Here is a 15,342-nt window from a genome sequence, read left to right on the forward strand (position 1 = left end):
TTATAAACAGTAAAGCTAAGATAAGTCAATGAGGTGTCTCTCTGCCCTATATAAAAATCTTTTATTGACCTCTTCACCAAGTATGTTGCTTCTGGCAGACTCCTCCCTCATATTAATGGATACTCCTGATGGACAAATAGATCCATTCTACTCCTGAGGGCTGTGGGAATTCTTGAAGAGCCAAGGCCACATAGTGAGCGATCCCAATACCCTGAGCCTTGTTACTGTAAAGTAAGAAGATTCTTGGCAGGCATAAGCAAGGTCAATTGTCTTGTTAGGCCTCTGTAATTTTCCACTGAAAATGCGCAGAGAATGATCTCTGCCAAGGTTGTAGTTTCCCACTGTATTTTTAGAGTAAGGTACTTAATCAGAATTATAACAAGTTATAAACATGAGCTTTGTAAACGGTAGTAACCTCTAGACTAACCAGTTAGAGCTTAGTATCCAAGGCTGTTACATAAGAAACCTAAGGGTGTAAGGGTATAAAAGGAGCACTGTATCTGAATAAACTTTGGCAATCACTTGATCACACTGTTCGCCTCTGTGTTGTCTGTGACTCCTGCGTCAACAGAGGGACAAAAGCCAAAACAAACACGATGTTCAAATGCTAAAACTAAGTTGAGTACCTAAGATCTAGGTAATGGTACCATGAAAAATTAAGACCTCCAACTGTAAGAAACACCCCTTGAAATCTACTCTTGCAGATAGAAACTGTGCTGAAGAAGTAAGAGAAAGTAAGTCTGACCAGATCAAGGGAAGCCCAGGACAGGCAAAGCTGCAATGAAATGTACTGCATTCTTGAAGAGGGGTTGAAAAGATGGCACAGAGAAATGGCAGAAAACACAAGAACTCATGGTGACTTAGCTGAATAGCCCACAGGAATGAACACACCTCTCCAGTTTCACGTTGCCTTAGTTACCTGCAGAGACAATGCCTTAGGCATTACACTAAGTTACACTCAGACATTACCCTAAATTCAAGTTCTTTAGAGAACAGCCTCTGAATAGATATATTTTAAAAATTGAGTATAGAACAATCATCTAAAAATCAAGCTGTTTTCCACCAGGAAGAAACATGAATGGCTAAAAGGCTACTTTGCAGCAATCCCAGAATTGCAGTCACTGTGATGTATTATCATATGAATTTACCGCAGAACAAGTGCACACATTAGCAGATGAAGTAGCTGCCATGCCCATCATATTTTACACTGAAGCTTTTTCCTGGTCTATCACTAGCTTAGCACTGTGGTCCTGAGCACTTCTTCCACTTTAAAGGAAGGCCCCCTTTTCTATTGTACAACTTAAATATGTTTTCTCCTTAAAGAAATGCTCTAGGAAAAGTGAAAGTAGATATGGGCTAGACTTTAAGGGACAGTCAACCTTACAGAATCACATAATAGAATGTTACTGTGGATAAATACATGGAAGCAACAGGAAAGTGGACCTCCAGAAGCAGTTGGCAAGAGAGCAGTAACAATGCTGTTTAAGGAACCCATTTGTTCCTCAGCTGCTCCTGTCATCTTGCTTCCTTCAAGACGAAACCATCATCCAGCACCTCCACTCCCAGCCCCAGTCCTCCTTCATAAGATAGTCCCTGCAAAGAGCTGGGCTTTGCCTGCTCACAAACCAAATAAAGCCAAGACACTCTCACTAGACTTCCCTTGCTTTGAGCACACACAAAACCTAAACCGCCTGTGGAAGAACGGAGTTATTTCCATGAAGAGCAGCACAGTTCTTTCAATTTTTTCACAGCCAAAGTGGACTAGAGGTGCATTGTTTCTGCACCATGTAGGCACAGGATTTCCATCTATTAACTCCTGATTCAGCTCAAAAAACCCCATGTTTGAAATACAGTACTGTCTTTTAGAAAGATGCATATTCACAATACTCAGTGATGGGACGAGGGGAGGAAAAAGGCACATCTATTGTCATCCTCATGGCTCAAAAATTATTTTTTTTTAAAGTTTGCTTAGCTTCAAGTTTCAGCCACTAAAAAAATCCTACATATATTTATTCAGTGGCACTCTCTCAGGCTTCTGTTTTTACACCTGCACACATGCAAATGGCAACCAAGTTACCACTTCATATCCTTGTCTTCTCTTAAGCAGATTTCAGTCCCTAATGGTTTCTTCTCAAAACACAGATCAGAAATTTCAGATAGTCTTCCAAGCAGCAGTCACAGCAATGTCAGAAACTGAAGAAAGACTCCCTGTTCCTCTCTGATGCTCTCTAGACATCCCAGTATCAGGCCACAAAGATTAAAAACAGCTTTATCTTTCCTTTTTGGAAAACGCACTCTGTCTGGGAACAAGAGAGGGGTTTCCCTTGTTGCCGTTTCTTTTTTTTCTGGTGGAAGAGTTTAACGGGTATTAATGGCTGAGGCTGTTCAGCTCAGCACTTTCAGTTACAAATGCCCATGACTCCATCTTAAAAGGGAAAGGAAAAAAAAATCAGGAAGGAAACTATATACTGCAGTAAACCCCCTCCTGTGGTGAAAGGGATCAGGCAACACGTGTGCCGCATGCCACTCTAAGTGTGCAAGCAAGTAGATATTCTCATAGGAGGGTGGACAAGACTGTCATTATTATCAAGTATTCTTTATGTAGTCAACACCAAACTACTAGACTACTAAAGTACCTCATGAAGTCAAATGAAAACAAAGCTACAAGAAAAAGAACATGCAAAGACTAAGTTGTGGAAAACTGACTATTTCAATAGTCAGATTTTGCCTGAGGGCAGGGGTGCAGGTGGTGAGGAATGAGCACATTACTGCAGTTTAACAACTTGTTGCCAAACCTTTGCATTCCACTTGGACAGACACCAAAAAAAACAAACCACCCTCAAGACAACTCCATAGTTGGAACTGGTACTGTCACATGTTGGACAGTTGGTTTTTAATATGTCAATGCAATTAATTTCAAATCAAACAAGTCAGTTTCAGGTACTTTATGAAGTCACTGCCTGGCACTTCAGTTAAACAAGAACTGATCACAAATTCTTGTTACAGGTCTGAATGCAGTACTGCGATTGAGATGGGGGAGAGAAGAGTTGTTTTCAAATTACACGTAGCAATGTCACTGTCTGCATTACCTATAGGAGGAACTAGAAGTTACTACTCATGAAAGCCAAACTACCATAAAACACTGAGTGCTTTTTCATTCCCTCCCACACCCTCTTCTTTTTTTAAAAAAGAAAAAATCTTCTAACAGTTCTAACCCACTAGTTTTGCCCATAGTTTTTATGTCTTTTGCACTATGCCCTCCTAGACATAACTTATGCACACATACAGGCAACTTTACACGTAACCTTATGAATATATACATTTATGCAGAGGTAAGGTTGGTTAGTCAACTAAGTGATAATTTCCAAAATCTATAAACAACTAATTGTAACTTTCATGGTGAACCTACCTGCTTATTTTATAATCTAATTTAGCATACTGGTTTAATAAGACAAATTGGACTTAACCAAACACAAGTGAGTCACATTTCCCATGATAATACTTTACTGCACACGCAGCTAAGTCAGAGAATGGAAATGCTGTTACAGCAGCATATTAACGTACATGCCAAAATTTCCACGTAAGTGGAACAGTGCACTCTTAAGACCACTATATTTATTTTCTCCAACCTTAACATTTATTGCTCCTAGTAGCAGTTCATGGTGGGGGAAGTTCTGGTATGCAAATTTAAAAACTAATTTGCCTTTCCAGCACTGAGTTGCAAAGAGTGGAAAAGATACAAAGTAAAGCTCTAGGAATAGCTTCTTTAGTGTCCTCCTTGTGCATATTTAACCACTTTTGCCTACACACCAGCCTCAGCTCCTGCACATCAAACTACATGCTTCCACTGTTTATTCACCCTGCCTATGCACATGTTACAGTTTTCTGAAGGGAAAGGGTTTTCTACACAAAAACCAGTCAATTTCTTTTCATAACAAACAACTGTGTAGTAGTTTCTCTTTTACTTAGAAAATATCCTAAGAGCTTTCATATTTACCACTGGAAAAAACAATACAAACATGAGAGGTTTAGGCTAGTTGCTTCCTGTACCTACTCATGAAACCTCACAGTTCTGCCCACAACATAGCTGAAGATGTGAAATGTAGACTTACTAAGATCACACTGGAATTAACTGACAAATCTGCAATTCACAAAAAATACAAACTCTCAGGATACTTATTTTATCCAGAAGTAGGAAGAGCTGTACAGTCATCTTCATACAGAAGTAATCTTGGCAGTGGTTAGAGAATCAGCATCAAGAAAAGGGAACAAACTCCTCTACAAATGCAACTTACAAAAATAGGTCTTGCAGCTAACCATATCTTAAATACTGTGAAGCCACATCTACAGCTCTTGCGTCAACATAGCTGGTGATCCACTTCTATCCTGAAACAGACAGGCAGTACTCCACTTGAATTTCACGCATCCATTTCTAATACTAGTTTTCTATTCTTTGGTGGAAGAAGAAAGATTAAAAAAATAAATAATAAAAAAAAAGGCTAGGCTTTCAGCTTTAGAGGGAAAGGAGGAGAAACCATACAGGCTAAAATAAATAGTATACTGAAATTCACATTTATCTATCCTAAGTTCAAACATGTATGTTACACATGTAACCAGTAAGACTACATGACGATCAACTGTACGTACAGTTTGCTTACAGACCACTAGAGATTTAAAAGTTTTAGCTTCTTAATAAGGAGAAACAGTTTGGGCCAATACAGCTGTAATTTAATTTAGATGAAATTTGAATAACTCAGGTAATCACTACTGTTAAAATGAAAAGCTGATATTTGTTCACAACTTTTAAAGCATTTTAAGCTGGATGAATGAAAAAACAGCTCAAGTTGTGGTTTAGAATGTAGAGAGAGAACACTGCTGTTACAACACCAGTTTCTGAACCTGGTACACATGCAAAATAAATGCAAGTACATCTGTGACTTGAGAAGCACTAGTCTTGATCCCCAACAATAAAAGAAAAACCCCAATAGAAGAGACCACTCAGTAGGACTTTTACATTATTTCCATACATACTTTAATTATGAAGGCTCTAAATGATACCAAAGCTAACAACTTCTTGGTCAACTGCAATGAGAAACACTATTTAGAGATGTGAAATAGGATATCCATTGTTGCCATAACTCCTGTAAGCAACTTGGCATCAAATACTACAGGAGAAAAATATATTGCTCATTTTTCATCAGAAATGAGAAATAGTGTTCAATGTATTTCAAGATGTTTATTTGGTTTAACCTGCCATAATTTATATTCATTTCAGTACTATTATTGCCAGCATTATTCTACCACCACAAGTTTAAAGGTAACTAACTGTAATATATAAATGCAATTCTAACAAATAGAAAAAACGTAAGTGCTGATATACTATTCACTGGTTGTTCCAAATGACAGTCTAAAATTAGCACAATGCATTGCTGCTCAGAGGAACAGCAGACTGACAGAAGAAAGATTTCTCATTCCTCTGCCCAAGGTCTGCAAGGTCAAAACAAGACCCCTACAAAACCCATACAACAACCTCCACCTTGGACAACTAAATGTTACTTAAACTGTATTTTGTGGAATATTTTTTTAAGGCTTTTCAGACATTAAACCCCACATTTGTGGACAGATTTAACATTAAATGTTATCTGTTTTTCTGAGTGTAAAAATAGCCACCTTGAGTAATTCTTTTTCTCTTGTTTGTGCATAATTAGCTTCATTGCTTTCTCTGATTGTTTTCATCTCCCCAACATCTTCTGTGGGTAGCTCTTTAAAAGAACAGCTGCAAGTTTTGCCAAGACAGGTACTGCTGGGACACTACTGATGCAAGGAATCAGTTGAGGAAGAGTGAACTGCCAAGGGTCATGCAGAATTCTTCTCCTGAAGAAGTACCTCTGTGCCGCTTTTCTACTGTCACTTTATAGCTGTGTCAAACCCAAGTAAGGTACAACACCATAGCGTTGCTGTGGTCATTGTGTCTTTCTCAGTGAAGAACAGGAATTAATACTGGCTCTTTTAGTTATTGCTTTTTTAATTATTTTTCATGAGATTATTTACTGAACAATAAAAAAATCCTTCTTAGAAAGGGACAGGCAGGAAGTAGAACAGTGTTTGAGCTGATGATGTTTTCTTAACACCAAAAAGTTATGGATTCCACAGTAGGAAAGCAAAAGCCTTTTGTTTGAGGGAAGGGTGTAGAAAGATGTAAGAAGTTACTTTCAATTTGAGAGAGAGATGTACATGTAGAAACTGATCTGGGAAAACTGGAATGATTCAGGGTTCTGTATTACATGCACTGAAGTCAATCCCCTAGACACATCAGGGCACATGAAGATATGCCAGCAAAATTACAATATGTAAAGCTAAAAAGAGACATTTGTTGGAATTTCTTAAAACACTGTCAGAAGCACGCTGCCATCTGAGATGTACTCTTAAACCGATAAGCTAACCAGTTCAGAACATGACAAATGAAGCTAAGACAGGAAAAAAGTTACAGACCAAGTCTGCATTCAAATATAACTGGTTGTACTGGTTTTGACTAGGACAGGGTTAATTTTCTTCAAAGTAGCTGGTATGGTACTATATTTCAGATTTGTTCTGGAAACAATGTTGATAACACAGGGATGTTTTAGTATTGCTGAACAGTGCTTGTACAGTGTCAAGGTCTCTGTTTCTCACCTGCTTCAGCCAGCAAGCTGGCCAAGAGGGTTCACAGCAATACCACATGTTCAGAGTTAGGGCATTTGTCTTCCCAAGTAACAATTACACATGACGGAGCCCTGCTTTCCTGGAGATAGCTAAACACCTGCCTGCTGGTGGGAAGTAGTGCGTAAATTCCTTGTTTTGCTTTGCTTGCCTATGTGGCTTTTTACCTGTTAAACTGTCCTTACTGCAACCCTGAGTTTTCTCACTTTTATTCTTCCAATTCTCCCCTCCAGTGGGACCAGGGAAAGAAGTGGGTGGGGCTTAGCTGTCTACCAGGGTTAAATCACAACATCATTGTTTAACTGTTCTCTTAAAAAGGAAAACCAAAAAACCCCACATTCACACATTTCAGTTCTGACAGATGTATTACTTTTAATACGGCTTGGTACTGAAAGACTATGCAACAATCTGGTTTTGTTGTTTTGGGTTTTTATGTGGGTTTTTTTTGTTTGTTTGTGGGGCTTTGTGTTTTGTTACGTTTTTTTACTTACTGTTAGAAGAATAAAGACATTTTGACTTACTGAACTTGGGGAGCAGGAGTGTTGTGCAATTACATGCATGCTAAGTAACTTCGTATTTACAGAAAGTACTCTTCTTCAATACAGTAGTAGTAAGAAGAATCCCAAAACATCCTATTCATTTAGAAATGCTTTCATGAAGTCTTCTTGTAATAAGCCTCTACCCCCTCATGTTAGTATAAAATAGGATAGATAGCACAAAAGGTCTGCATTTAGGAATGCAGCTTTTTCTTATTCAGTCCACCAGACAATATCTATGAACATTTTAGTCCCGCTGCTCTGCCACCTACAGCAATTCTCTCTACACTGACAAACAATCTGACATTTTATTCTGTTTTACTTAAGTGCTTTGTAAATTGACTTACTCATTAAAGCACTTGAAAAGAGTAAGTCAATTGCTTGCTACTGTGCATCTGAACACAGATGAATCCCAGGAGACTGGGCACAGTCATGTTAAACAATTTAACACACAGGAATACACCTAGGGGAAGGGTCATACTGGTGAAGCACAACTATTCTTACTGTACTCTTATAAGCAGTGGCTCTAAAACAGGTGCGCAGGGGATGAACAACTCAGTATAACCTTGGGATGCAATATTACAGGAACCAAAGATCTTTCACTGTATCGGGCTTTTCTACACCATTGTTGATCTATTTCACATCATCCAGTGTACACATTATAGAAAAGCTGTAAGATCAAAGACACTGAAAATCAGCTTTCCTTCTGAAGGTAGAAAAAGCATCTGTTTATTCTATCTATCTGGTGTAAGACAATTTCTTACTCAAAAGGACAATTAGCCATAGAATTTTGCAAGGAGAAAATACCATGCAATAGAGAGCCCTCTGATCTAGGAGAAAAGCCTAACAGCAGAAAGTCAAAGTTAGGCTGCTCAGTATACAAATTATATCTCCATTAGCAATAAGACATTGGAAAAAAGTACCAGATCTGTGTCAGAAGCTGAATAAAGCAGTCTTCAAATCAGGTTCTGCAGTTTTTCTAGAAACTATATATAACCAAACAGCAGTGATTGAGCTTTTTTGGTTGTGTTGGTGTTTTCTGTTTTGTTTTTTCAGGAAAAAAAAACAAAGGGAAAACAACACACACAAAAACAACCCAAAAAAACCTTGAGAAAACAGAAATAATTTATGATATAAAACTGTGACCATGCAACAGGATGGTTCCTGAAACAAAACAAAAAAAACAACAAACAGGAAAACAAGAGATCCAGACACACTAGCCTGTGGAAATTTCCTCTGCATCTTGTATGACCTTGGCCACATCCAGGTGCATGCTCTCCTCGTCTCTCTCTCCCATTAATGATAGCCATAGAGTTTTACTATAATACAGTCTGGTACACTGTTTCTCCCAACTGTCTCACACTCCCCTTCTCCAGGCACAAGTACCTTGTGTTAAGCACAGATCAAGCTCTGATAGATACCTCTACTACCTTTCAAGGTATTATGTTTATTATCTTAGTAAGAAATTCATCCTAGATCAAACCAAGTTCTACAATTCTCTTCCTTCAAAAAGATGAATTGGCTACTGCAAATATTTCAAAAATAAAGCTTAGCTAGAAACTCCATAGGAGGCAAAATTGCAGCAAGTGTAACAGAGAAGAAGAAATGAGGTTCCCAATATACCTTCAAGTTACTGCAAGTTTACTGAGGGTAAATGAACCTATAATCAATGCTTTTGCCTCAGTCAGACATGAGAAATTCATGACGCATTTCAAGAGTTACGTGTTTAGCCTAAATATTAACAGGGCATCAATAAAAAAAATTAGTTATAAACATCGGGACAGATGCACTGCTAAGGTGTGGAGTTGTCACTATTTGTGTGATCACAAAAATACAATCCTGTCATTGTCTGCCTGAACACAAGAAACCAAAAATCAAGCACTATACAGTAGATGAACCATTACATTCACTGTCATACAAAAATGCCCCATGCAGAGTTTTCAAGAGATCTTACTTCATGTCAAAGTCCTCTGGTGCAAGTTACAATTAAGAAAACTAATAACTGATATTTAACTGACCCACAAACGAGGTGTATGTCCCCAGCTGCTACAGTAAGTAAAGCATTTACTTTCTGAAGCAAAAGACCTTCACATGCTTCTGTTGGAAAAAGCAGATTTTGTACTTCTGTTGATCTGTGGACTTTTGACACATTTAACTCTTCCTACATGTGGGACATGCAGAAGCCTGTAGATCGTGATAAACAGCTTGTATTTAAGATAATGCATGTCCTCAGTTATCTAATCTGAAACTAAATATTTGTTGTTTAATGAAGTGACACACCAGGCAAAAAGCTAGGAATGGGGGATGAGTGTGGTGTGGGTGAGCGGGTGGAGAAAAGTTTTCTTCCAGCAAAACCGAAATCAACCTCTTCTTCACTGACTGGGGACAACACATGAACTTGCTTCATCTTTTTCAATTAAAGAAAGAATTCTCACTCAAATTCTGGAAAATATACATATCCATTTACTCTGGCTGATGATGCACAGTCCACTCAATTGTAGTAGACATTTAAAACAAACAAAACCAAAACAAAGCCCCTTAAAACTTTGATTCCTTTAGAAAGTTGGCATAATAACATAGCTATATTGAAAATAAAGTAATTTGCCAGTGCACTTACTTATGTACAAATACTGAGGTAGTCACAGATTTAGATAACTGCAGACTGGAAAGACTAAAACTGCTCTATTTCTCATAGTGTTAAAGTACTAAATTTTCTAGCAGTGACACTATCTGAACAGTCACACATAATGAATATTCAACAAAAGTACTCCCTAATGAAAACACAATTTTAATTAGTACTTTTATAAGGGTTCGCAAATACAGTACAGTACAACCGCAGAATGCAAGCACCAAAGCCAACAAAATTTGCCATGCCCACTGAAAAACTACGAGACATACCTGATTACTGCTTTTTGCAGCAGAGTTGGTCTGAGCTGTATTTGAAGAAAGGGAATCAAAAAAGGCTTGGTCAGCTAATGAGTTACCACAGGTAATTCCATCTTTTGCACCTTCACTTATAATCTGAAAAAGTAGCAAAATATTTTTCCATTAATCAAATGATGCAAATGATGATTTGGGACAGTAAGTTTGGAGAACCAAAAGCTACTAGACCATGAGCTAGCCAACTGAAGACAAATATGGTCATGTGAGCCAGCATCACCTCATCCTCTCCACTCACACACACACTTTCAATAAATACAGCATTGGTGAAAGAAGGGAAGGATGTGCCTTAAGAGGAGACTGCAGAAATTACAGCCAGAGTCTTCACCCCACTGGCAACCTGCATACATACAGACACTGGGCTCTGCAAGAGTGAAATGGATTCCAGTCTTTGCATTGAGACCCCCATTCCATTCCCACCCCCGTAGCACTAGTCTTTAAAACAAAGAGCAGATACACACACACCAAGAGAAAGCAAAGGGCCTCAGGAAGAATATAAACTGAGTAATCTCTGTTTTTAGGACACTATATCCTGATCCCCAGAAATGGAATTCCATTCCAGAGATTTACAAATATGCGGCAAAACAGCCACAGAAACACCAATGTAAACATGGATTACTCATTTCACTTCCATATCTGTATCTTTAGACAGGAAAACAAAATAATTATTGGATCATGAGGCCCCCATACTGAGAAGCAGACTAAAATAGCTCATGTTCTGCAGGTCACCAGTGTTTGCTACAGATAACCTCCTGTTGCATTTCTTGGGAAATTATTAAGAAGCACAATAGCTTGCATGGCATGTTTGCACTGGTCTCCAAAATGAGCTATAGCTGCTCAGTAAGATTTTATGTTCTAAGCTTTAACATTGGAACATTTACGTTTGAGCAGTACAGCATGATCAGCAAACCAGAGGATAGTTTTTTCAGTAGTTCTGCTTTCTTAGTGCAGAGCAGTGTAGGCACTTACCTCAACATAATCTGTTGGAACAAGTCCTCTCTCACCTTGGCTGTTTTTTCCTTCTAACCAGCCTCCACCAACATCCTAGAAGTAATAATATAGAAATAGTTTTGCTAGACAGATCCCACAGCATGCTTTAAACAGATCAGAAGGAAGCACTGTCTTGCTGTCAAATGCAATGTTCAAAATACAGTTACAATCGCATGATCACGAACAAATTCACTTAAATCTGCTGAAGCAGCAGATATTTATATAGAACACAGAGAGTTCTTGTTTCGCATAGCTACTGTTGACTTTAGACTTAACAAACTTAAGGATGGAAAAAGGTTGATTTTCAACACTTTATGAAACCAGTCAATCGTCTGGACACAGACTGCACCAAAACACAGCTATTAGAATGCCAATTCCAAAGTATTACTTTTAATCGACAGATTGTAAGGAAACAAGACTCAAAGAATTAAGCTGTTGCTCATATCTGTAAAATCTCTGCATCTCTTATTGAAGATGCGGAGGTGTGTGGCGAGTGGGAGCTATAACCCACAAAAATATTGAGAATCTCAAGATTAAGAAAGGCACATGCCAGGCAAGACCTGGAGACACTATAATTTACAGTGAATTTCAGAGGCAGATCTCATGCTATTAGTTAGGACTGAAATAAGGCAGTTCACCTCTGATCTCTGTGGGACATCCTATTATTTGGTTGTGGGGTTTGGTTTTTTAAACAAATATCCTACATACACTAAGCAGTGCAGCAAAGTCAATTCCAGGACACCTTTATTAGCAATAAACTGATTCTGTTTTAAATCAAGCTGTTCCTTAAACACATTGTTATGGGTCAAGCTAACTCACAGCTGAAAACTGGAATGACATACGCTGGACTGCAATTATTGAATTTCAGGTTTTCTTAATTTGTCTTTTAACAGATGTATTTGTTTATTCATTATTTTGTTCTTTAACTTGGAAATTGTATGCAATCCTGCACATAGTAAGAAGTCTGCTTATGTATTCAAGATTTTAAACAGTAAAGATCAGTTATTAAAATAACAAATTCATTTCCTTTTTCCTTATGTACCTGAAAGCTTACACATAAGAACACAATCAATGCAGCACCTCAGATTATATATTCAACTAGCCTGATTAACTGCAAGAGCAATGACATCTTGAGCCAGAAGTGATATTTGCAATGCTACAGCTCAGAGTGATTATCAGTGGACCTTCATGACCTACACTATTGCCATCTAAACTTATCAAGAAAGATCTAGAGCTTTTGTGGCAGTCCATGTCACAGTTCAATCATGGACAGCAAAAACTAAAAAGTTTTACTTGCTTTTAAGTAACCTTAATGCAGAAATGTCTTGTTCAGCAGGAACTACCTTGAAAGTGGTAAACTATGTCTTTAGTTCTACTTTTGTGAAGCAGCATTAAGCTCCTGAGGCAACTTAAAATGTTACCTCTGCCACAGTATAGCACACTATACAAGAAAGTGCTGGTTCTATTAAATACCTGCTTCAAATATTTAAGGTCAGTGGAACTAAAAATTATAAGGAATGTACATGACTAGGCTCTTCAAAGAATAAGTTTATTCGGCATAACCCATGCTTCCTATACAACCAGATAAATAAAACCTAGCCTCAAGATCAGATGGGTTTTGTCTGTATTTTTTAAAAGGACAGTCTATTCACTGAACCATATCACTATGCAAAAATCAAAACCAGAATCAGCTAACATGTTGTTACCAAGGGTAAGAATTGTACAAGACAATAAAAGCACACTCAAATTCAAACTGTACACAAATCAAATGTCAGTGCTCAAAAGTACTATTTATGAAATCCCCCGTAGTATTTTCAACAGTCCTTCCCTGTGCCTTGTCCGTATTGCCTTAATAGTGAAAGGACACATAAATTTAGTAACAAATTTTTGTTCTAAGTTCTTTGAACAAACTTGGAATGCTGAAATTGTTGATTAGGAAACTTAAAACCAAGAACAGAACTGGCACGTCAGATTTAAATGCAAGTGGCAAGCACCTGGAAGACCACATAGACACAAAATGTGGAACATTAGGCATATAAAAAAAGACGACACATTCAGCTGTAAAGGCTACCACCATCAGTAGGTCCTTCTCCAGCCTTGTCACTCAGCTCTGCTTAGAGGAACAAAGCTGAGTAAATTCCTAAGTGCGTAGGCACAACCCAAGAAGGCTCCTGTCCTTCAAAACTGCCCATAGCATTTTGTTTCCATAAAACTGTTTGAAAATTCTATTTAGTTTATTCACCGATTCTTCAGGAGGATAGCCAAAGCTTTCATCAGATGTCACCTAGGATCCCTTTTCTTCCACCTACTAGAATTGGGTCAAGAAAGTGCACTGAAGCCTTGATTCCATCTCAGGTCTTACCGGGTTGGTAATTACGATGATCTCTCCTTCACTGACTGTCAGCTCGTTGTTTCCAGGCTCAGCAGCAAAATCATACATAACACGAGCCTGTATGTAAAAAAGAAAATAGCTGTGAGCTTTCTAGCTTCTTTAGAAAAGATTTTATGAAGCAAGTATCAGCACAACTTATTCTTAAGAAGCAGAAATAGTAAGTGGAGTAAGGCTATATGTACAAAAAGCAACTCAGCATGCAGAAAACAAACATTTCCTAAATTTAAACTCCAAAGTGAACACTAACACAAGCTTTTTAAGATGAAAAACTCCTGTGGAGCTTGTTAGAGATGATCATTATCACTCAAAGTGAAGTGCAAGGTCCTACATCTGGGTCGGAGCAATCCCAGGCACAGCTACAGGTTGGGTGGAAAAGAGATTCAGAGCAGCCCTGCAGAGAAGGACTTTGGGGTGTTGATCAACAAGAAACTAAACATGAGCCAGCTTCAGCATGCGCTCATAGCCCAGAAAGCCAACCGTATCCTGGACTGCATCAGAAGAAGCAAAGGAAGTGATCCTGCCCCTCTACTCTGCTCTTGTAAGACACCACTTGGAGTATTGTGTGCAGTTCTGGTGTTCTAAACACAAGGATGACATGGAGCTGTTAGAACAAGTCCAAAGGAGGCCACGAAGATGATCAGGAGGCTGGAGCACCTCCTGTATCAAGATGGGCTTATAAAACTGGGACTGTTCAGCCTGAAGAAGAGAAGGCTGCGTGGAGACCTCATAGCAGCCTTCCAGTATTTGAAGGGAGCCTTACAGGGATGCCAGGGAGGGACTCTTCATCAGGGGCTATAGCAATAGGACAAGGGGTAATGGGTTTAAACTTAACAGGGAAGTTCAGAGTGGATATAAAAAAGTTCCTTACTGTGAGGATGGTTCCAGGCACTGGAACAGGTTGCCCAAAGAAGTTGTGAATGCTCCATCCCTGGCAGTGTTCAAGTAAAGGCTGAATGGAGCCTTGGGCAATGTGGTGCAGTGTGTGGCATCCCTGCCCATGGTAGGAGGGTTGGAACTAGATGATCTTAAGGTCCTTTCCAACCCTAACCATTCTACAATTCTGTGATTATTTCCCAGGAAGATTCAGAGTTTAAAACCGGCTGTTCTCTGCCATGTCCAGAACTATCTGTACAACCTTTTCCAGGAAAAGGCTTCCAACTTCCAACTACAAAGAAAACAAACCAATTAATCCCTCCTCCCCCCCACCCCCAACATTCCAGCTCTAATTTGGGTAAAGGGAACTGTTTCAGAGAGCAAGCAATTCATAAAAACAAGTAACTGCAGATGTAAGTAACCACTGCTATACGTAAAAAAATTGTATGTAAATTGTTTTGAAATTCTCTGCACACAGGAGGAGCTATGCAAATGCACAGTGACAGCAGGCCTGTCACATATTAGCTTGAGGGGGAGAAAGAAAAACAAAACCTCATGGAAGTGCTTAGACATACAACAGCTTTACTATGTACTACTACATTACATAAAGAAATATAGTGTTTGAAACACTGACAAAGTTGTCTAACATTTAAAGAACAGTTACATTTTATACAAAGAATTATGATATAGCCTAAAATTATGTTCCCAAACATCTTTTAATTGTCTGATATTAAATTCCTTTCCAATCTAAAAGTAGAGAAAGCTCTCAGGAATTAAGAGGGACTGTATTTATTTTCTCATAAATTGTTTAAATAGATTCAGAGAGCAGCCACAAGTGTTTTCCCCTTGACTCTTAAAGGAAGATCGAGAATTGCAGTTTTAGCTTTTCATTCGAACAGTAAGATAAACTCT

The 15,342-nt window shown here is 38.5% G+C and overlaps 1 protein-coding gene across 2 annotated transcripts in view; it reads right to left on the reverse strand.

The window, feature by feature from the left end:
* Window positions 1-15,342, reverse strand: part of SNX9 (sorting nexin 9) — a 63,626-nt gene that overhangs the window by 30,314 nt on the left and 17,970 nt on the right. For both annotated transcript variants that reach the window (XM_034060495.1, XM_034060494.1), the window contains exons 2-4: window positions 13,528-13,614; window positions 11,145-11,219; window positions 10,134-10,256 (exon numbers count right to left, since the gene is read on the reverse strand). In XM_034060495.1, the coding sequence (XP_033916386.1) occupies window positions 10,134-10,256; window positions 11,145-11,219; window positions 13,528-13,614 (285 nt within the window). The remainder of the gene's footprint in view (window positions 1-10,133; window positions 10,257-11,144; window positions 11,220-13,527; window positions 13,615-15,342) is intronic.

The sequence above is a fragment of the Melopsittacus undulatus genome, chromosome 3 (assembly GCF_012275295.1).
Source record: "Melopsittacus undulatus isolate bMelUnd1 chromosome 3, bMelUnd1.mat.Z, whole genome shotgun sequence".
Taxonomy (NCBI): domain Eukaryota; kingdom Metazoa; phylum Chordata; class Aves; order Psittaciformes; family Psittaculidae; genus Melopsittacus; species Melopsittacus undulatus.